This window comes from Rhinolophus sinicus, chromosome 1 (genome assembly GCF_057876585.1).
Source record: "Rhinolophus sinicus isolate RSI-liver-muscle chromosome 1, RSI-T2T, whole genome shotgun sequence".
NCBI lineage: Eukaryota > Metazoa > Chordata > Mammalia > Chiroptera > Rhinolophidae > Rhinolophus > Rhinolophus sinicus.
The window spans coordinates 57,923,310-57,945,662 of NC_142501.1; the positions used below are offsets into that span (position 1 = coordinate 57,923,310).

The 22,353-nt window shown below is 36.7% G+C and overlaps 1 protein-coding gene across 2 annotated transcripts; it reads right to left on the minus strand.

Moving 5' to 3' along the window:
- Positions 1 to 1,304: 1,304 nt before the first annotated feature.
- On the minus strand, positions 1,305 to 22,144 carry PRIM1 (DNA primase subunit 1). 2 transcript variants are annotated; one of them, XM_074325555.2, is made up of 15 exons: positions 21,733 to 22,144; positions 19,732 to 19,894; positions 17,238 to 17,592; positions 16,475 to 16,632; positions 12,265 to 12,371; positions 12,120 to 12,193; positions 11,190 to 11,326; positions 10,725 to 10,783; positions 9,672 to 9,781; positions 9,093 to 9,181; positions 8,627 to 8,768; positions 6,947 to 7,016; positions 6,410 to 6,501; positions 3,862 to 3,960; positions 1,305 to 2,426 (listed from the first exon to the last, which is right to left on the minus strand). In XM_074325555.2, the coding sequence occupies exons 3-15, from the start codon at positions 17,338 to 17,340 to the stop codon at positions 2,407 to 2,409; spliced, it is 1,260 nt and encodes a 419-aa protein (XP_074181656.1). In that variant the 5' UTR covers positions 17,341 to 17,592; positions 19,732 to 19,894; positions 21,733 to 22,144; the 3' UTR covers positions 1,305 to 2,406. The 2 variants fall into 2 exon arrangements, with proteins under 2 accessions (XP_074181656.1, XP_074181655.1); XM_074325554.2 differs by lacking the exon at positions 19,732 to 19,894.
- Positions 22,145 to 22,353: the final 209 nt, after the last annotated feature.

Consider the following 22,353-nt stretch of genomic DNA (forward strand, 5'->3'; position numbering starts at 1 on the left):
AGATTCCGCTTTTCAGAAGAAAACACACATCCGTTTCTTTTTGCTTGCTATTTTGGGCCCTTCTTAGCTATCCTGAAACATCCATTCTAGGCGTCCAGCATTCCACGTTAAGAACCCGTACAGTACCATTCTTGAGAAGTAGAATAATCTGTCTTGTTCATGAAAAAGCTGTGGGTCCTGACTTCCATACTCTCAGCCCTACCAAAAGGAACAACAAATATTACCTAAACTAGCTAATACTACTTGAGCTATGGCTTTAAGACAATTGTGGCTGCCTTTTAAGGGAAGCAGTGAACACTTAAAATGCTCTGAAAGCTACTTTAAAATATCTAAGATCTTTACCATAATGAAGTAAGGATTAGGATTAAATGATAGTTTACCAGGAATGAAAATGAGAAATTCTGAAATTTTCAGACAGGAGAGGTAATCTTGTGATTAACATGGCCCTGAAACCAGACCCCTTTGTCTGAATCTCAGCTTGGTCACCTAATAGTGATCTTACGCAATTTAATTAGCCAATTTGTGCCTCAGTTTCCTTATAAAATGGCGATAATGGTAGTTACTTAATAGGATTGTTCGGAAGATTAAATTAGGTAAAGTATGTACATCACTTAAAAAGTGTTTATTGTCACTATTAAAATTGTAGAGATCTGCCTAAGTAAATAAGCAATCTGAGAGATACCAGTGCAGTCCACTTACCGTCAGAAGGGCCAGCAATTGCCAACTGTCTCCTTAGACAAATAAAACGTTTTGACCTTTCTTGCTCAGCAAGCCCACTGACTTTTCCATCTATTAATGACTAGCTAAGGATATTATTTTCTTTCTTTGGGTTTCTTTATAAATTGGGCAAGTTTGGAGATGGAAACCAGTTCTGTGCCGTTTCTACAGTTCTCATGGATGGGTTGGCAAATCAGAGAATAGGGAGGTCAATAGTTTTTGAGCATGTTTCTGCTATCTTCAGGAAACAAACATTTATTTACTCTTTTACATGAGCACAGTATGTTTTATAATTAATTTTATGGGCTAATATACGAGCTTTTTTTTTTTTTCTTGACCAATCTAAAGTTATTTAAGCCATCTCCTACCATAAGCAGAGGAATGGAAGATTAGTATACCGGCTTTTATCCAAGGGTTTAAGCTTTACACATCTAGTTGAAAGTGTGTTGCCAGTCTTTTCACTCTCATCCTGAGTTCTTAAAATGGACTAATGCGTCTATATTAAGTTTGTATTCAGGAATTACAATTGACCCAGTTTTCAAATCTGATGACTGAACAATATGTAATAAATAGAAGCTCTCAATGAGGAATTTTGCACAATAGTCTTTAATATTTTTTCTTAAAAATTAGAAAAGAGAAATGAAGGCATTTCAGTGTGTTGACTGCATTACAGAATGTTTTATATAAATCAAAAGATAAAAGAAAAAACTATAGAGAAAACAAAAGGAAATGCATAGGGAGGAAAATTTTCATAACTCATAGAAAGTACCCATCTGATAGCCTGCTCCCCAGAAGATAGAATGCAAACCAGAATGACTGTTTTGTTTAGATCAGTTGTAAAACCAGGCAAAAGAAATCTGACACTTCAGAATCTATCATACAAAATAAAATATGGAAGAAATGGAAAGTTTAATATTAAATTTAAGTATCTGGATATATAGAAAGTTCAAGTGTTTTGACAAAACAAGTATAACAGGATTTATGTTGGTGAAGTCGATTATTTTTTTCTAAGCTGCTTCTTTATGGTGTAGACTAATGTAATTGTTCCAGTTCTCTGAGGGAAGAAGTTAGGAGCTATAATTGCAACAGTTGTAAACCATACTCTACTAATAACTCATATAATCTAGTAACTCATATCTTTAAGTTTTGGTAGATTTAGATGAGTTTTAAAAGATGGATAGTGAGGAGTGGCCTGACCCATAAAAATATCAGTAAGCAAAATTAGGAAATGACTGAACACACACTCCAGGTATAATTAACTTAAGTGTCTAATACTTAAGGACAAAGCCCTCATTTACCTAGAGTATTCACTCCAGAAATATGGAGGCTGTATCCAGTGAGCTGAGATTAAAGTCTTGGACATATTACTGCTCAGTTACCTCTATACATGGCAAATGGTAGAAGCATTTGTATCAGAAATCTTAGAATTATCGTTGTATAATATTACATTTTACAAATTTATCTGCAATCCTCTTACTCCTCTCACTATTGCTCCTTCCAGGAATCTGAACATCCTCCCTTGGTGAGCTTAGGAATCTTTTCAATATAATTATTTCTCAAGAAAAGGAAATTTTGCTTTGAGCATTAAAATGCATACATGGTTTGCCACATTTATTAAATGACTTGAAGCATTTGATTCTTGGTTGAAGGTAGAAGTTATCCATATTGGTTGGAGGAGAGTTGTTATCTTCAGAAGTCTTTTTGTAAATCTAAAATAGAATAGATCTGTATCAAAGGATAGTAAAGAAAAATAAAAGCCCATTTATTTTCACATTCTGATGTGCTTAGTGCTTCCATTCAATTCACATCATGCATAAAGATTTGCTTTCACATTTGCTGAAGCCCACATTATAGGCTGAGCTAGTACACAAGAAGAATGCAAAGGACTTAATATGGCCAGTTGGAATGGCAGTTTCAACCAGGCTTTCCAAGCTCAGTCATCATTGTTCATTCAATAGGCATATACTTGAGTGTCTTCTATGAGTAGAACATTGTCTTAGGCACTACTCTTTAACCATCACACGTTTTATTCACAAATGAAGTAGAAAAGGAGTTTGTATTTCCCTAATGTTGCTACAGTTTTCTATGGTATCCATCAATCTCCTGAATAATATTCACTGCTGATTTTTTTGCCTTTTGCCTCACACATACGCTCAGGTCTCTCCTATTTAAAGAACTCTTCCTTTGACACTGCTATCCTCTTAGCACCTCCCTCTAGTTCCTATACCAACAACATTTTATCATTTCCCTAGTGCATTTGACACTTGATAATCTTGAAAATTTCCTTTCTCATGGCTTCTGTGGCACTTTCATATCCATCTTTCATCTCTCCACTTCCAAATCATTACCAAGTTTCAAGGATGGCTCCAGTATTTGCACCTTTTGGAGATCTCGATGCTACTGTCCTACTGGTAATAGCCCAATTGAAGGTTCTTTCTATCCCCTACGTCTCTTCAGATATACTGTTGCTAGATTTATCTTTCTAGACAAAACTATACTCCCTTCCTTCAGCCTGCTTCCTCAGATTTCTATCCCATCACTTCCTGACACATCTTTTTCCAGGTTAGCTGTATTACTTGATGGCCTCTAGAGTGACCCAATGCTTTTCTGCCTGTATGCCTTTGTTCCTGCTATTCCTTCAAGAATAAAAAACCTGTCTCCTTTTTCCACTCCTGTACCTTGATCTCAACAAATCTCTGCTTGTGGAAATACTATTCATACTTCAAGGCATGAAGTATTGGTAGAGGAGATTAGAATTCATATAGCAGCTCAATGAAAAGAGTTCAGATACCACCCTTTTATATCTTCTTGGGTTATTTCAATGAGATAAGATCTCTTTCTTAGCATTTTGGACTTCTTTGTTTTTGTACCAGTTAGTACTTCCTAAGGGCAAGGAGGCATGGAGTGGAATTCATCTTTGTGTAATTTATCTTTGTTTCCCTCATAGTACCTGGAAGGTGTTTAATATGTATTGAACTGAATTAAGGGACCTCAATTTTCAAAAACACTAAGGACAGTAAGATAAATCAATAACTTTTTTGGGGTGTGCAAAGACTAGACCTCTAAAATTGCTCCCTTACTGGATGCTTTAAACTACCCATACTAAGATCTAAATAGCTAGAAGGGAAAGGTATAAATTCTTACCACTCTTCTTGAGAAGTTCTCCTTTTCGGGATTTATCCAGGTTTTCAAGAAACTGTTCAAAAACTTTTACATAAGGAGCCAGACTGGTCTTCTTATAATCTAAATTATAAAGACCATGCATTATAATTAGCTAGCATTTTGGCAGCAAGAATAACATGAAAGTATTAACTTTAAGTTTCTTGTAAGAATTCTCTAGACCAATGCTCTCCAGTAGACATATAAGAAATGTGTAATTTTAAACACTCTAGTAGCCACATTAAAAAGGTGAAATTAATTTTAATGTTTTATTTAACCCAGTATATCTACAGTATTATTTTAAAATGTAATAAAATTGAAATATTTCACATTTTCTTTCATACTATGTCTTTGAAATTTAGGATTTTGTACTTTAAAGTACATCTCAGTTTAGATGTTATAGTATCAGAAATACTTGATCTATATTTAGATTTAAATTATATACAGTTGAAAAAGTAGGCTCATATACCCAAACATAAAAGTTTTCCAATAATATAATCAAGCATCAATTTTAAAATTTAAATTAATTCAAGTTAAATTAAAAAATTAGTTCCTTAGTTAATAATAGCTGCATTTCAAGTGCTAATTGCCACATATGGCTATTGTGTTAGACACAAAGAGACAGTATTAAATTTTTAAAAACTTAAAGTAAAATATGTACTTTAAAGTAACATATGTACTTTGTTAAAAAGAGTAAAATAGTACTAACAGGTTTATAATGGAAAACGTATCAGTTCCCTGCCCTAATTCTGACCTCTCCACCCTACTGAATAGCAACCACTTTTTTTTTCTCTAACCTCCATTTCTAATGAACACTTCCATTATTATTTAGAAATCCGAGGCTATTCTTCTTAGGTCTCTGTGGCTTTTGTGGGGGGAGTGGAAGTAGGATGGGGTCTGAAATCTCTTAAGATCTTTTTTTTTAATTCTCACTGTTCTGAAATTTCAAACTCTGTGCTTTGGTATAGGTCTGTTTTCCTATAATGCTGAGCCCTTTCAATAAAGGACTCATTTTGGGGATGTTTTCCTATGTAATTTTGACAATTATTTCTTTCCTGTTTTATTTGTTCTTTTTCTGAAACTCCCATTGTCAGATAATAGATCTCCTGAAGCAGTCCTCTGGTTTTATCTTTTCCTCCTTAAAACAATAACCACCACTACAACAAACTTATCTTTTTTGTACTACTTTCTGGGAAATCTCAACTTTTCTTTTCCATCTCCTCCATTGAACTTTTTATTCTAATGATCATGTTTTTTATTTCTAAGACCGCTTTCTTGTTTTATGAGTGTTTCTTTTTCATAGTATTCTGATCTTAACTTTGTGGATGCACTATCTTCTCTTGTTCTCTGAGGATATTAGTTTTTTTAAATTTTTACTGGGGAATATTGGGTAACTGTGTTTTTCCAGGACCCATCAGCTCTAAGTCAAGTAGTTGTCCTTCAATCTAGTGAAGGGTGCAGCTCAGTTCCAAGTCCAGTCGCCATTTTCAATCTAGTTACAGGGGGCGCAGCCCACCCTCCCATGCGGGAATTGAACTGGCAACCTTGTTGTTAAGAGCTCCTGCTCTAACCAACTGAGCCATCCAGCCGCCCCAAGTTATTTTTTTCCCAAGGTTTCCTTTGTTCATTTCATTGTCTGTGTTCCCTGAGTTCCTTTTTCCAGTTTATTTTGATTTTTCATGTTGGAGACATTTTTCAAATATTTTAAACAGAATACTTGTAATCACTCTTTAAACATTAATATTGGAATGTACTATGTTTAGGTATTCTGTTAGAGGTGGAATAGATGAAGTGATATTTGAGCATGGGTTTTGAAAGAAGGGTAACAACATTTGACCAAAAAAGGTCAATCAGAGATCACAGCTCTATACTGTCCATTACAATAGTCACGAGGCACATGTGGCTATTAAAATTAAATGAAATTAAAAATCCAGTTTCTCACATTCCAAGTATTCAAAAGCTGCAAGTGGCTAGTGACTACCATGTTGGCAATGCATACCATTCCATCATCACAGAAAGTGCTATTGGACTCAATTACTACAGTGTCTCTAGGGTATTGGTATAAGATTTGAATTCCATTACAGTAGCAGGAAGATTTATAAATTCCCTAGCTTCTTCAAATTCTTGACTATACAATTCAATCACAGTTTACATATATTTACCATGACACTCATCTGGATACATCAAAGAATAAAAGTATTGTATACATAGTTGTTAAATAAATAGCTATTGAATCTAAGACTGAGATTCAAACAACTATCAATACCAATTGACAACTTAATCTTACAGCATAGATCCTGGCATTTAGATATTGCTTAGTAAATATTTGACGTCTCAAATTGGATTAAACAGCACCATTTGGGCAATTGCTGAAGAAAGGAAAGAAATACTGCTGTAATATTTGTTACTATTCTGGTTTCAGGATAAACATTGATCCATTCTTGGCTTAATACAAGAATTAATTACTGGAGCAATGGAAGGATGTCTATACAAAAAGCTTATGTTAAAGTGAGACTTCAATATATTAACCTACCTCTGGTTCTATGTTTGATATCGGATTCAGCTTTGTTCTCTTCTTTTTCCTTTTCATTAGTGGAAATGGCATCTAATTCATGGCAGATGGAGCTACACATAATAGAATAAGAGAATTTTAAAGTTGGTTCTTGGTCAGCATTACCCAGTGTATCATAGCACATGAATCCCACAAGATTTTATGTGAAAAAATAATGTGGCCAACTACATTTGGGATATTCTAAAAACCATAATCTCTTCCTGGAGTTTTTCATGCATATTGGCATATTAAAGATTGGGAAATCTTGCAAAAAGAACTTTTAATCTGTTTAAGTCAGCATTTCCCAAACTTATTTGAACTTAAAAATCTTTTTCTTGCATAATAGCAGCTGAAAAACTGCTATTGTGGACTCACTAGAAGTGTTGTGCTCTGTGGACTCACTAGAAGTGTTGCTCTACTAGGGCGTCATCATACAGCCTCTCTGGAAGAGATCCAATCCAATCTACTTCAAATTCAGAATAATCAAACAAAAACAGTGATTAATGATCTGGAACATACCTTATGGTTGGAACAGTAAATGGATCAAACTGATCCACTTTCTGTAAATCAATAGGCACAGAAATTCGACCTGGAAGAACCAAAAGTTAATAATTGTGAAATACAAATTGTTACAGGCTGCCACCTACAACTTATTTTTGGCTAAATGTTAATCTAAGGTTTAGAAAAAGGGTTAGACTTCTCTGTTAAGAACAATATTTAGAAAAATAAATTAAAAGTACTTTCACATTGTGCCTTTTATTTCTTAAAACAAAACAAAACCAAAAACACCAAAAAATAGGTATTAAAGACTGTTGAGCTATTACTTAGTTGCTCTTATTTCTTTCCTTTCCTTTCTCCTTCCTTCTTTGCCTGCCTTCCTTCCTTCCCTCCTTCCTTCCTTCCTTCTATATTAAATACAGAATGATCTCAAATTTCGTGAGTCTTGAAAATGGAATGAAATAGATGGAAATTGTTCATTTCATTACCTTGGTTTATTTGCGGAGATCAAAACAGACACCTACATGTTGGGCATATTTAGAAAGCATTTTGGAAATAAAATAGATAACATTATACTACCCTTTTATAATATCCACACTTGGGACACTACATAAAATTCATCACATCTCAAAAGCGAGATAATGAATCTAAAGAATGCCAAGTGGGTAACAAAATTAATTAAGGAAATTAGAAGTTGCTGTTTGAAGATAATAAAAAGACTACACCGCTACTTAATGGGAAAAGGATCTCATCAAAATGTATATACTTATGAAGATAATTATTTATCCAAACCTTGAATATTAGAATAAGGGGATACCCACTGAAGCTTTAGAATTAAGCTTGAAATAAATATTAAGAAATATTTAACTACCAAAATAAGCTAAAAACATAGCTGACAGGTTTGAAAAGGGCTACATAAATGTATGGATTATAGCGTATTAAGAGAAACTAGGCAATTTGGGAGAATTGAATGTGTGACACACTTTTCTAAGTGCTTTTACAGTTTAGATCGTCACAATAACCCATTGAGGTAGGTCCTTTTATTATCTCTATTTTACAAATGAGAAAACCAAGGCACAGAGAATAATTTGCCTAATATCCACAGCGAGTGGCAGAGTTGGTTGTTGACATTAGAAAGAACAACTATATACTTCTCATTATGTCTCTTGGTTGGATGGAACAATGTATGCCAATATAGCCACTTTTATATTTAAAGTCAGTTTCAGTCCATCAAATCTTATCGAAGAGAAATGTGAAAGAGGAAAGCTACAACAATTGAAAAAGCACTGAGGGAGGCAGTATAGTAGAAAAAGTATTTGAGTTTTAAAAACTGAACTGTTCCTAGCTCTGATACAATTTGTTTTAAAACTATGGACAAGTCACTTTAATCTCTTGGGCCATTGTTTCCTCATCTGTAAAACAGGAGCTGTTGTCCTGTAATTTCTAAGTTCTTTTCCAACTTTAATTCTAACACTGAACCTCAGAAACCCAACTGAAAATTATTTACATACTAGAAACTAGAAACTCATCTGGTAGCTACTAATTAACAATTTAAAAATACGTTTAGGTATTAGCTGACAGAACAATTCTTCAACCTTTAATATCAGACATCATATGTATTCACACCCAGTGACATACTTGTTAAAACAAAAAATAATTTTCATTTTTCTTTTAGTTTTCCTTACTTTCTTTACATAGTACCTGTTTTAGGATGAACACTAAAAGGGCTCTTCAGCAAATGATTGATTCCTTTGCTAACATTGATATCCAGTCGTGGAAAACAGTACTGGAGCATGATCTCACAGTCAAGCCAGGGTCCACATTTGTCATTTTTGATGTTATTCTAAAAGCAGATGCAAGTCTAACATGAGGATCAGTATGAACCTTTGAGGATTTTTTTTTTTTAACTTTTATTTCCATCAGCTCCAAGTCACGTAGTTGTTTCAATCTAGTTCTGCAGGGCGCAGCCCGCAGTGGCCCATGTGGGATCGAACCCGGCAACTTTGCTGTTAAGAGCACTGCGGTCCAACCAACTGAGCTAACTGGCCGCCCCGAGGATTTCTTCGAAAGTGTTAAAAAGTGTTCAACCATCTTAAAAATCAAAACAATCAGCATTTAATTAAGATTACATTATTATATTTGTAGTACAGATTTCAATGGAACATACCGGACATCTGGCTATTTTCTTCACTTTCTCCCAACGCTGAAGTGAATTGTGATGCTTTTGGAAGGCTTCCTGAAGCTTATCATGAATTGGTGATGGGTCATTAAGGAACATACTCATTTAGGCACATCAATGAACAACTTATTTTCTGATGTATTCCCAGAAGGATATCTAAAGTTTATATAGAAAGTAATTACTGTTTTCTTAAATGCAAATATTAAATACATAGCCTTAAAAAATGCCCCTGTAAAAATACAGTAGTGATATGACAGAAAGAATGCCAAAATAACAATATAGTTTAATATAAAATCTTTCCCTGGTTTGTACATATTTTGACTAAATGATTCAGCATTCTTTAAATAGCCATTAATTCTAGGAGGATCAACTTCCATAATAAGAATATTTATAAAATGGCTTGTCTTATTATATACCAGAATAGAGATACAAAAATGCAGAAATACAGGAGATATTTTATATAAAAAAGATTAAACTTATAAGAATAAGTATGAGACTATGCAGGCAGAACACATAATATAGATCAATACAAGTAGCTCATATAGAAATGGTCTTGGGAAAGGATATTTTCAGGAGCAAGGGCTAAAATCTTATCGCAGCTTTCTTTATTTCCAAGAATATCTTGATCAATCAAGGCATATTTTTCAAAGTATTTATTTATTATGTTTATAGATTTTCTGTAAGAATAACAAAGTCCCAATACTATTAGCAACACATACCCCACATAGCTTTTGTTGTCATTTGGGAGGCTAGTGCTTATTTTCACTGAATTTCTAGAACTTTAGGATACTACCCCTTCACAGGATTGAGAATTAAATGAGACACAATAAGGGAAAAGAAACTAGCATAGTACCTGACTTACAATAGATATTCAAGAAATGTTTACTTCTTAAACTCCACAACTTAGAAGGTTAATAACATCATAAATATGTAACAAGGGTAGAAAGCAACCAATTCAGGACAACAAAATAATACATCAGTAGTAGAATGTGGGATACAGTCTACAGTTTCAACTCTGAATTGCTTGCTTTAATATCAATAATTATATAGTGTTTAGCAATTTGCAAATAGACTTCACATCTACGGTTTCATTTAATCTTTGTCACAACTCTGAGATAGATGGAGTAGATGTTGTTCTTCCCATTATACAGATAAGGAAATGGAGGCTCTAATATTTTATCAAGCACATAGAAAGTGGCAGAATAGGGACTTTACTACTAATGCAATGCTCTTTCCACTATCCTAGAGAAGTAGTGAATTCAATGGAAAAAGTATGGGTTCTGGTATCAGGTAGAACTGATACCAACTACAGGACATGAATCCTGAATTTAATGATTACTTGTGTGATGCCAAGCAAATTATACAACCTCTCCAAATCTCACTTTGCTCATCTGCAAGTGGAGAGATCATCATGTACCTCATGAGGTTGTGGGAAGACGAATGAGAACATTTGGAAAGCACCTATCATGAACACTACAGCTTAAAATAGATAAATTAACTCTAGCAATTATTATTGTAAAATGCTACCCTCGTAGAGAAAATTTATAACAAGGTAATTCTACAAGCACGTGTAGGTAAATCGGACACAACTTGAACTGCATGGAGTCTTTACCAACAGACCTCACAAAAGGGTGAAGTTTTTCACTTAGGTGAACTTTCTTTTTAACGTCTTGACCACCCTGAAAAATAAAACATCAAAAAAAAGAGACCTTCATTTATATCATATAACATAGATTAAAAAATTTCTGTGTTCTAAAGATACTGATTCAATTCTGTCAAAGTATATAAGCTTGCATGCTATTTTATAGTCCCCAATACCTGTAAATTTCTGGGTTAACTTGACTTGATATAATTGAACTAGAAAAGTAAACTAACCCTCTTTTTGCCACAAAGGAGAATACTTACAACAAAATAGGAAATATCTTTAAAAAATGTAGTGACCATGATTTTAATGGATCTACTGGTAAGATCACCCACACTGGAATGTGGATGCTATTAAACACAATTTAATTCTGTTACTAAACATACCAGGTTTGGTAACATCTAGTAAAAAAGAAATGTAAATTATCATTAAGAAGATCTTACCTTTACAAGACTCAAATACTCAACTATCCCTGAACGTACAGCAGAGGACAATTTTCTGACTGATTCATCACAGACCCAACAATGAACACCTCTTCTTCCAGAATATACCCAGAGGCGATGCTTAAATCCAAAGTCCTCTGAGGGGAGAAATAATAGGTTTAAAACAGGAGTCTATAAACTCCTGGTTCTTGCTCACTTCCTTAGCTTCATTTTTGACCTCTTATTCACATGTACTCAACTATACTAAATTATTTGTACTTCCCCGTGGCCCCCTACACCCCCATGTTCTTGCCTTCATGATTTTACCTATCCTGGTCTCTCTGTCAAGAATTTCTTACTGCCCCAGCACTTCCATTTTTCTTTCTGACCAATTGCCATTTATCCTTAAAGACCCAGCCTAGGGATATTAAAGGAGTTAATAATTTAAAGTGCCCTAAACAGTGCCTGGCATATAAGCCTCCTCTATAAGAGTTAACTGTTATTATCATCCTATTCCTCCTCTTCTAGGAGGCCTTTTCTGATCCGATCACTGCCCATTCCTGTGTGCACTCCTGCTGTCCTATGTCCCCACAGCACCCTGTACATATTAACACAAGTGTAATCCTCAGTTTTCTTATCTGTCTCCTTCGTAGACTGCATAACCTACTTGAGGTAAGAATTGTTCTCTTTCATATTTCCCTCATCTAGAACAGTACCTAGTACAGAGTTGCTCAAGAGATGACTGAATTCGGAAAAAACTCACTGGTTTGATCACAGCTTTATGAGTTTCAACTAGACCTTTATTCTAATCTTTTATTTTTCCATCATAGGTTTTTAAGAAAACATGTTAGAAATTTATGGGATTTGATTATAAAAAGGTATAAATAGTCTAATATCCTGAGGAACCCAGATTCTTGCATTTGACCTCACTTAGACACAGCCAGTACTTGCCCTTCAATGCTCGGTCAATGATGCGTATGGCCATGGTCATGAGGGTCCAGCACTTAGAACATATGTCTGCAGAACTAGAGCAGAATTGTCATTACTCACTGTCCATGATGTCACCCCCCCTCCCAGCAGGGCGTGAGGTGCTTACCTACAACAGCTCCTCACATCGTCATAGTCTGTCATGTCAATGTCAAACACCAGTTCTTTTTCCTGTGCCTGGAAAGCTCCTAGCTTCACTGTATTATGTTGATTGGGCTACAAGTATAAAGCATCAATCAGTTGCTATAAGAGCTGCCATGCTGCTAAATATGCTTATTTTCTACCCACACAGAAAAAGTGGCCAAAGAGAAGTGAAGAAACCATGTAATGCCAAGTTGTCAGTTAAAATTCATTAATTCATATACATCCAGAATTTGATAGTGTAACTTGCATCTACTTAAAACAGGGTTTGGTAAATACATATTACCATAAATATTTGTTTTTTTCCAGTTCTACTGAGGTATATTATAATTGACATATAACATTGTATAGTAAATATTTGTTGATCAATAGAAATAATAAAGCTTTTTTAGGTTTCTGATAAGGAAAAGTACATACAATTAATTAATGCCCTATTGTAAGGACTTCTTAAGGAACTTTATTTGTTGCTGGACATGTAAGTAACAAAAAGATCTCCCCAATTAGTATGAACTGAGTCTTTGGCTCAACCTGTAAGCCTCCTTTGAGACTACAGATTACCAGGTAGAAAAGGCAGACTGAAAACAGATACTTATTTTACTCCATTCATACCTGCACAAAAATGACTTTTATAAATCACTTAGACCCATGAAAGCTCTCAGTAAGGAAAGGTAAACAACCCAACTTACACCTCAGGATCCCCAAAAGGCTCAGAATAGGTGACAATGGGTATCTCTGAAGTGAGTGAATGAGTGAATGTACGTGTGGTGGTGAAGCTGAGATTAAAAATCAAGGACTGGTTAAAAATCTATTTGTGAAGCAGTTATTTTCCCAGATTCCTACACTTCCTTTGCAGAGCTAGGCAACTGTGTTTCCATTTCCCAGGCAGACACCTGAATTATTATCTGGAGATAAGAAAACAGAGGGTATCTGGACCGGGGGTGGTTGGGGGTGTACGACAACAGGCACAGTTGAAGAAGGTTGTATTGTATTGATATTTAGGGGATTAATCAGACAATTACATGTGGAATGTTGAGACACAATTCTCTCCCCCCACTTCTATACCCTTCCACTGCCACTCCAGGCAGGAGACTGGGAGATTCCTCTCTGAAGAATCTGACCAGGAATGTCAGGCACTGTTATAGGCTCTAGGAATAGATCAGTGATCAAAACAAAGATCTCTATGCTAATATTGTTTTTATTCCAGCAAAGATATAGAGAAACTGACATCAGACCTTCCCTCCAATAAAATGGACCAGCCACATCACCCTCTAGTGAAGAAATCTCAGCCATTTGTACAGAGCTTCCAAGCTGTTCTTAAATAAAAGCAAAAAGCAAGAAACTAACAGACATGAGGAAATCTAATAAAAGAAGCGGGGTGGGGGGGGAAGAGGAAAAAAAAGAAGCAACTTAGAGAAAACAGACTGTGCAATGGAAGAAAACTTGAAAAACTATCATTGATATCTTCAGAGAGCTGAGACATATCAATGAAAAAAGTACAGGATGCTCCAAAAAAAGTTCCTGTAAGTTAAAATATAATAGCAGAAATGAAAATTTCTGAGGAACTTCTCCAGACAGTAGAGCAAAACGACAAAGAAATAGAAAACAAGAAGGAAAAAAATAGAATTAGGGGACTAGTCTAAGACATGTAACATCTGATTTTAGGATATCCAGAGAGACTATAGAAAATAGGTAGGAAAAATATTAAAAAAAAAAAATAAACAATGAAAATTTCCCAGAACTGAAGGACATTAGTTCATGATCATAAGGGCTTATTATCTAACGTAATAGATGAAAAAAGATGCACAAGGCCCATCATGAAATTTTAGAACACTAAGGATAGAGGGTATAAAAAATCCTAAGAGCTTCCAGGTCCAACACAATGGAACAAGACTCAGAATGGCATTAGTCTTAACAACACTGGAAACAAGATAATGTAGCAATCTCCAAAATTCTCAAGGAAAATGATTTACAAACCATTAGTTAAGCGTAAAGATAGAATGAAGACATTTTCCAGATGCAGAAAGTATGAAATATTTTGTCTTCCATACGCCCTTTCTCAAGAAGCTTCCAGAAAATATGCTCCACCAAAACAAAGGAGTAAACCAAAAAAGAGAACATAGGATCTGGGCAACTGGGGATCCAACATAGAGAGGTGAAACGAACCAAGATGATTATAAGATCATACTGTACTTAACCCATCAGACTTAAAAAGCAATCAGTCCAGTTTGGTAATCGGAAGGCTGGAGAAATTCCGTCAGAATTAGATTTACAAACTACTTGATGGGTGTCTAAATCAGGAAGAGTTAGACAACTAGCAAAGAGTTTGGGGTTGAATTTGTGATCTAACCCTAATTTTTAATCGAACAAACAGGAGCATGGGAATGGGAAGGTTGTATGAGTGGTGAGGGTAGGGATAAGGTTAAAAAAAAAAGCTAAAGCCACATCTGCTAGAATGGAAAGTCAGTAGACAATGCTTGAAATGGAAAAATAGAAGACATAAGCATGTTATTTAAAGACAAGGAGACAAATACCTTCAGAATCAGCTGAAAGAAAGTGATTGCCTCTGGGGAGCAGAAACGAGGAAAAGTAAGAGAACTTTTTTTTTTTTAAGTCAAAAGCCTAATGAATTGACATACTTGATTTTGTAAACTATGTGCATATGTAACTCATAAAAATCACAAACAAAATACAAAAAGAGAAAGGTCTATAGACACCTCTGTCTTGGCCCAGTAAAAAAGTGAGGTATTTCCCAGTGTTGGGGAGGAGTAGAGTGACACCCTGGCCGTTCTAGAGACTTCAGTTTTAATCTCCACCTCTAAAGACGAGTAAACTGCTACAAAGCATTTTTCCTGCCTGCTTTTTCTTATCTCTTTTTCCCCTTCCCCAGGGATTTAGTCAGAAAACCTGGTTCAGGTCCTAGGTCTATCATTTAGAAATAGTGTGACCTAAGGCAAATTAAGCTCTCCAACCTTGTTTTCTCTTTGTAAAATGAATGAGAATTTATATGAAAAACAAGTTATACAACACATGAAAAAGCTCCACACAAAGCTATTATCTAGTGTATATTTTTAAGGAGAGGAAGAAGGGCAATTTTGGTACGTTCATTCATTCAACAAATATTTATGGTGTACTCTCTCTGCCAAGTACTATTCTAGGCACTAAGACTATATCAGTGGCCGGGGGTAGGAGTGGCAGGTGGCAGTAGGCCTCTCTGAGTAAGGACTGTAAAGAGGTGAGGGAATGAACCAAGATATCTAGGGAAATGGGTTCTAGGAAGTGAAACTGCTTGAACAAGGGCCAGTTTGGCAGAAGCAGAGTGAGTGAGGGGGTGCGGGGCTTTTACTTTGAGTGAAATGGGGAGCCACTGGAGAATGGTTTTGAGCACAGGAATCAGAGAATCTGACTTGTTTTAAAAGGATCTTTCTGACTGCTGTTTTGAGAAATAGGCTCTAGAGCAGGGGTGTCCAAACTTTTTTCAACGTTTTTCACCAAGGGCCATATGCGGTAAAATACACAAACAGCTGGGCCACTCACTCGAGGTGAAGTACGTATAGCCTCACCTGGTTTATTTAAGTAAACTAAATATATTTTTGGAATTTGCTGCGGGCCAATTAACAATGGATCATGGGCTGCAGTTGGCCCGTGGGCTGCAGTTTGGACACCCCTGCTCTAGAGTCTATAGAAGCAAATTGTTAGGAAGTTTTTCCAGTAATTCAGATGAGAGGTGATGATGATGGTAGTAGCACTGGTAGCAGTGGTTGGATTTTAGATATTATTATGGTAGAGATTTCCTAATAGAACAGATATAGGAGTATGAAAGGAATAAAGAATAACTCCAATGCTGGAAGAATGTAATTTTCTTTTAATTCCCTGCCCTTAAACCATGATGACTTCTTCATTTAGTCTTTTATCCAGATACTCATTTTTTTTTTTGTCTTAGTGAGAATACAACCAATTCACTGATTTGGTGAGAATACAACCAATTCAGTGATTTCTAGTCGGTAATGTACAGTGTCCAAGCATAAAAAATATTATAATCTACTTGCAAAAACAGTTAAATAAACTGTGGCTCTTCAACTAGAATAAACTCTAAAAATTTTGTCTCAAAACGCTAGGGGTTCTTGGTGTAACAAAACAAAACAAAACAAAACAAAATACATAACAAAACGATTTCTTACTCTGTGGGAATATACCGCGCCTATATCAATCTTATATGGATTCATTTTCTGCATCTCCTTTTCCAGATCATTCTGGTTGTTGAAGGATTGGTAGCGAATGTAAATATCATCTTTCAACGTGAATGAAAATTCACGGTGTTGAAAGTAATTCTTTATCACTGCAAAATAAACATACATTTTAAAGTTAATTTGGTACTTCATTCAGCTCAGGGCATTATAACATTAACCAATGAGAAGATATTTTTAATGAGCCCTCTGTGCCCAACATTGTGCTACATGTAAAAAAAAAAATGTAGTCCCTCATTTGAAGGGGCTTACTACAGGGCATCTCAGAGGGAAAGGTAAAAAATGAGAAAAAAGATGCAGAAATAAATATGTAATGCCACCTGTCCTCGGTGGGCAGTAATAAATTCAGCCGCGAAGAGTTAAGTACCTCTTTCCCTCCCGGAGATACCTTCGGTCCCTGATGCAGATCGCGCCTCTGCAGCTTCATCCCACGACCAGTCAGGTAAACCAGACACCAAACGTGTCCGACCACGTAGTGGTAGGAGCAACGGCTCTGTCTTTCAATGTGTGGCCTGGTCATTATATCCTCTCTTGGCCCATTTATACCTCAGAGGTGGTGGGGAGGGCTAGAGATAATAAGTGAAGGAGCCCTGCCCAAAGGCTGACGCGTAGAAGGCACTTCATATTGTCATTCCAAAGTACCCTCTTCATACTCCCCTCCCGACCTACTACTCATTCCGCTCCCCGCCTCCATCACCTCCGCCATAGTTGAGCCAGCGATAGTACTGGGAGTAGGGAAAAAGCCTCCGGTAATAAAGCTTAAGCAGCTCCGGCAGCTCCGCGGGATCAAACGCCTCCATGGAACACAGTACTCAGCCACGGCAGGATTACCGCAAGAATTGGCGGGAACCGCACAGCCGGAGCTTTCGACACAGCGCAGGCGCATCGTGGCCGTGACCCATCGTCTGCAGGGGTCACTGGGAATTGTAGTTCCCTCTTGGGGATGTAAAAGCTTGGCGCGGTAGGCTCTCCCGGGGTCTCTGCTCACCCTCTCCGACTGAGGGCCCGCTGCTCAGGTGGGCCAAAGGCGGCTGCGCCGATTCCAGGAAGATCTGTGGAAAGATGAGCTCTTGAGCATATGAAGATGAAGTAAAAAAGATGTTCGCTAATTTTGAATGTTTCAGAAATAACACATTTAAACAGTGTAAAACGGTATCTTTTTAAGAGGGTTTGGAATTTATTTCTTCATGGTATTACTAGGTCCATTACTATGTAGAAATATTTCTCATCAAATGAGAAAAGCAAAGGCTATTGATTCAGAGTTTGCTATACAGCAAAGGAGTCAGCTACCGTCACTTGCGTTTTGGCAGAAGACTCAAAGGCAATCATAGGAGTGGGAAAGCTTTATGGCAGAAAAAGGGAAAGGTTTCAGGTGTGACCTAGTTCAAGGCTGTTTGCTTGGGGAAGCTGTAGGTGGGCTAACTAGGAGCAGGGCATCAATGTGATTTGGTTAGGGGTGCATATTTGACCTTCTCCGGTTGGCCCTAAGTTGGAAGTGGGGACAAAAATTAGAGAAGCTGCTAGTTATTAATCAAGTGCTGGCCATTTGGGACCAGTTGTTACAGGGGTTATTGTTGGCTTTCTGGACTATCACTAGAGACAGCGGTCTGACTTATAGCAAGCTGGCTTCCTGGGCTGTTTATTATAGATAAAGCAGATGGTTTTCTGGGTAGGCTTTTGCAGGTTGTGGGTCAGTGTTCTGTTTCTATATATGGTCTGGCCATTGTTTGTATTTTCAGTCTCTCAAATAGAACACCCAGGAATACTAACATTTGAATTAGAGGTAGCTTGCAGAATCATGGGAACTTTGCAAGTATGAAAGTTCTGTTTGCTATTGATGTACAGATCGTCAGTCAGTCTTACCTGGGAAAGATACACCTCATTGCAAATGTGGAGTGGGATGGACAGTCTGATAGTAATCCCATTCGTATTGTGTCACTTGAAACCCATCATTTTCATGAATTTTGTTTTTACAATAATAGTAGGAGAGCAAGGAGAGAATAGTCTGTAGTAAGTTATTATTAGCCTATTCTTGAAAATGATTATAGTCCCTCAGCTCCTGTGGGCAACATGGTAAAAGATGGGCTCTCAGCAGATTACACTTATTTTGAATATTCCCAGAAATCTGGCTTCCTGCACAAATCTTAATTGATTTTCACAAACCCTAGGCATCCTGTTTTAGGTAAGGTGAATTTCATTGCTGGGAAAGTCTTCACTATAATAAAACTAACAAGAGGGCCCTGTAGAGCGCTCTTTTCCAGAACCACATCCCCTTGGACTTTTTAATGGAGGTTTCTCAAGTTCCTCATTGCTGCCTTTAAGAACTGACTTCTTTGTGCTATTTGGGAGTCCCCTATTTAAGTTTCAGAAACACTAAGGAGAATAACACCTTAAAGAGCGAAAACATAAGGGGAGAAAGCAAAGGAAGTTATATTAATTGAATTACTATGGTATGCTCGATTTATTTAACATAGTTTTCTCATTAGGAAAAAAGGAATAATAAAGACTAACATTTATTATGCTGTCAAGTACCGTTTTAAGAATTTATTCCTCATAAGAACCCTGTGAGGTAGGTACAAATGTTATCCCTGTTTTACAGATGGGGAAATATGCAGAGAACTGAAGTAATCTGTCCAAGGTCACACAGCTACCATGTTTCCTCACAAATAATACTGGGTCTTATATTAATCTTTGCTCCAAAAGATGCATATGGGCTTATGTTCAAGGCATGTCATCCTGAAAAATCATGCCAGGGCTTATTTTCCGATTAGGGCTTATTTTTCGGGAAAACACGGTAGTAAGTAGGAAAGTCAGACAGCCTGGCTCCAGAGTTTAACCCCCAAGCTACATACTGTGTCTACAAGGGGTTGTTGTGAGGGTTAAATGAGATAAAATAAGAGGTGCCTAGCAGAATTCTTGGCCCAGAACCACTCAATGTGAGAAAGCTATTCTGTAAAAGTGCTCTGCTATAAGAGGCTTTTATCCCAAGTGCCACTAAGAGGCAGTATTGCCATTCAGTTGGTTTCTCCTTGTGCTTCATCCACGTAGTAGGTGCAAAACCCTTGTCCTTCAAGTCTTACACTTTTTACCATCCTCTTTACATTTACTACTTATGTCTACTAGCATCCTCTTTAAGTAATCTATCAGCCCTAGGTCTCTCTCCTAAGTTCTTTGCAAACTTAGACACTTACCCAATGGACTTCCCTTCCAGTGCAACTCCTATTGTTATTATGGATGTTTTTAGCATGTGAAAAGATGATCTATTCTGTAAAGATATGGTTCATTCAGTCATCTTTTAACTCATTCACTTATTCCACAATTAATGAACATTTGTGTTGGGCACTTAGCTGGGCTCTGGGGAGAAAAAAATTAATGACATGATTTCTGCTTCGAGAAAGTTATAGTCTAGTAGGGGCAATAGACACAAATCACAAAGTGTAATGAAGTGTTATAGATGCATATAACGCAAGTGTTTTCGGGCACGAGCATTTTCCTGAAGAATTGAATAAGATTGGCACAGGGACCACAGTCACAAAAGTGTAAGTGGCATGGCAGTTTCAGGAAACTGCAAGCCATGACCAGAGCATTGCATGCCAAGCTAAGGAGTATGGAAATAAAAATTATTCATCTTCCGTTTTTACTCTGCTTGGGTTAAATTAAAATAAAATATTGATCATGTTAATATTTCATGACAAGCCTTGGGAGTAAATAATCTTGTTGAAACAAGTACGTTGGAAATTTGCAGTACTCTTGTGTTAGTTATTTTCCTTCTCAATAAGAAAAGAGAAGATTAGAGAATGCGTTCTGTTGACACAAGAACATAATGAACAAAGGGAGACTATCTAGGTGGGGCCAATGTCATATTTAAGTTTAATTATGGTAGGTTCTGTCTCTTACTATCATAAACTACTAAAAAGTAATAAAGAGTACCTTTATATTTGTTTAATGACAAAGTTTTAGTTTAATCTCATAGGAATGTTTCTTTTAACTACAAAGCAAATGATGACCACAAAGCTGATAACACATATGTTATAGTACATTGCAATTGTTCTTTAATCTATATAATGTATTCAATATATGAAATTGAATTTTTTCACCTAAGCTAATAATTAACACACCAGATTTTTGATTAGTAACTTGCTAATATACATATTGTATAGGTTCTCTTGAGAGTCTCTTGGTAGTCATAAAACTACATACTCTTTGGGTCTAGCTTTCTCCTTGCAGACTGCTTAAAATAAAGGATGGCAGGTTCATATCAAAACACAACATAAAACCTTGTTCTTCCATAGGAATTTGGATTTATCTAAAGACAGTGGGGAGTCTTGCAAGGCTTTTAAGCTGGGGAGAAACATAATCAAAGTCGTGTTTTATAAATATCTCTGGAGCCCTGTGGAGGGCAAATAGAAGGGGAGAAAGCAACCAGAGGTAGAGAAATCCCAGGAAATTTTTGCTGGGATCCAGGTGACAAGGATTCGTGGCCTGAACTAAGGCAGTAAAGTGGAGATGGAGGGGATTATTTGAGATAGATTTAATATCAATTAGATGTAGGGAATGAGAAAGCGGTCTAGGATGATTTCCCAGGTTTTAGGCGTGGGCAACTGGATGGAAGGGGGTTGTCTGGTACCTAATGGGCACTCATTAAATTTGTTGAATACATGTAGGGATAGGAAATAACATGAAAATGAAGAGGATCAGATTACAGTGACTCATCATTACTTCAGTTTGAAAAGTTGAGTTTGAGTTACTGCTGTAATACCCTCTAAGCTTTCTTCCATAGCCCATTCATCCAAATGACCACATACATATTTCTTATAAATCACAATATTGCATACTGATAATATGCTACAATACGGATGAACCTTGAAAACATACTAAGTGAAAGAAGCCAGTTAGTCACATGTGAAATGTCCAGAACTGGCAATCGTAGCCACAGAAAGTAGGTTAGTGGTTGCCAGGGGGCAGGGGGAGGGAAGAATGGTGACTGCTAAGGACTACGGGGTTTCTTTTTGGGTGTGCTGAAAGTGTTCTGAAACTAGATACTCTGTGAATATACTAAAATCCACTGAATTGTACACTTTGAAAAGGTGAGTTGTGTGAAAATTAATAAACACAAACCTCAGGAAGCTAGAAGAGAGAACTCACACACGTCACCCAACACACACTACTGATCCCAACAGGAAGAGACTTACCTTGCATCTTCAAAAGGAAGCAATACTACATTACTACCTCAGAAGAAGGAAGATTTCTCCTTGTCCCGGAACAGCTCAACCAATAGGAGGCTGCCATAATTCAGTCAGTGAAAAGTCACTATACTTCGAACTTTCAGTTTCCTCCACTGGACTGTTTACAACAGCCCTTCCATAAAAGAGCGGTCCTCTTGTTTGTTTCTCTGGACTTGCACTTGTTTTGCCATTAGACTTCACGTCCTGAATTGCAATTCTTCATTTTTCCCAAATAAGCCTACGTTGCTAGAGAAATATCTGGCAATCTGTTTGTTTAAGGTCAATTTGTATAGTATGGTATGTGAATTATGTCTCAGTAAAGCTGTTGTTTATGAAGCTGGCTGCAGGACCCAAGACATGAAGCAAGTGCAGCTCTTTTGGAAAGGTGTGTGACAGCAAGAGCCCCAGTTTATAGCAGCTGATCTGCGGTTGGCAGGCTAAAATTAGCCTGCCTTCCCCCCTTCCTGATGCCAGCAGGGGCTTTCCATACTAGTATTCCAACTTAAATCAGAGGGTGGGGGCTGAAGGGCACTGGAAACTCTCTGGCTCTGGTTGACGAGGGCAGCTCTTTTCTTTCTGCTTTTTATT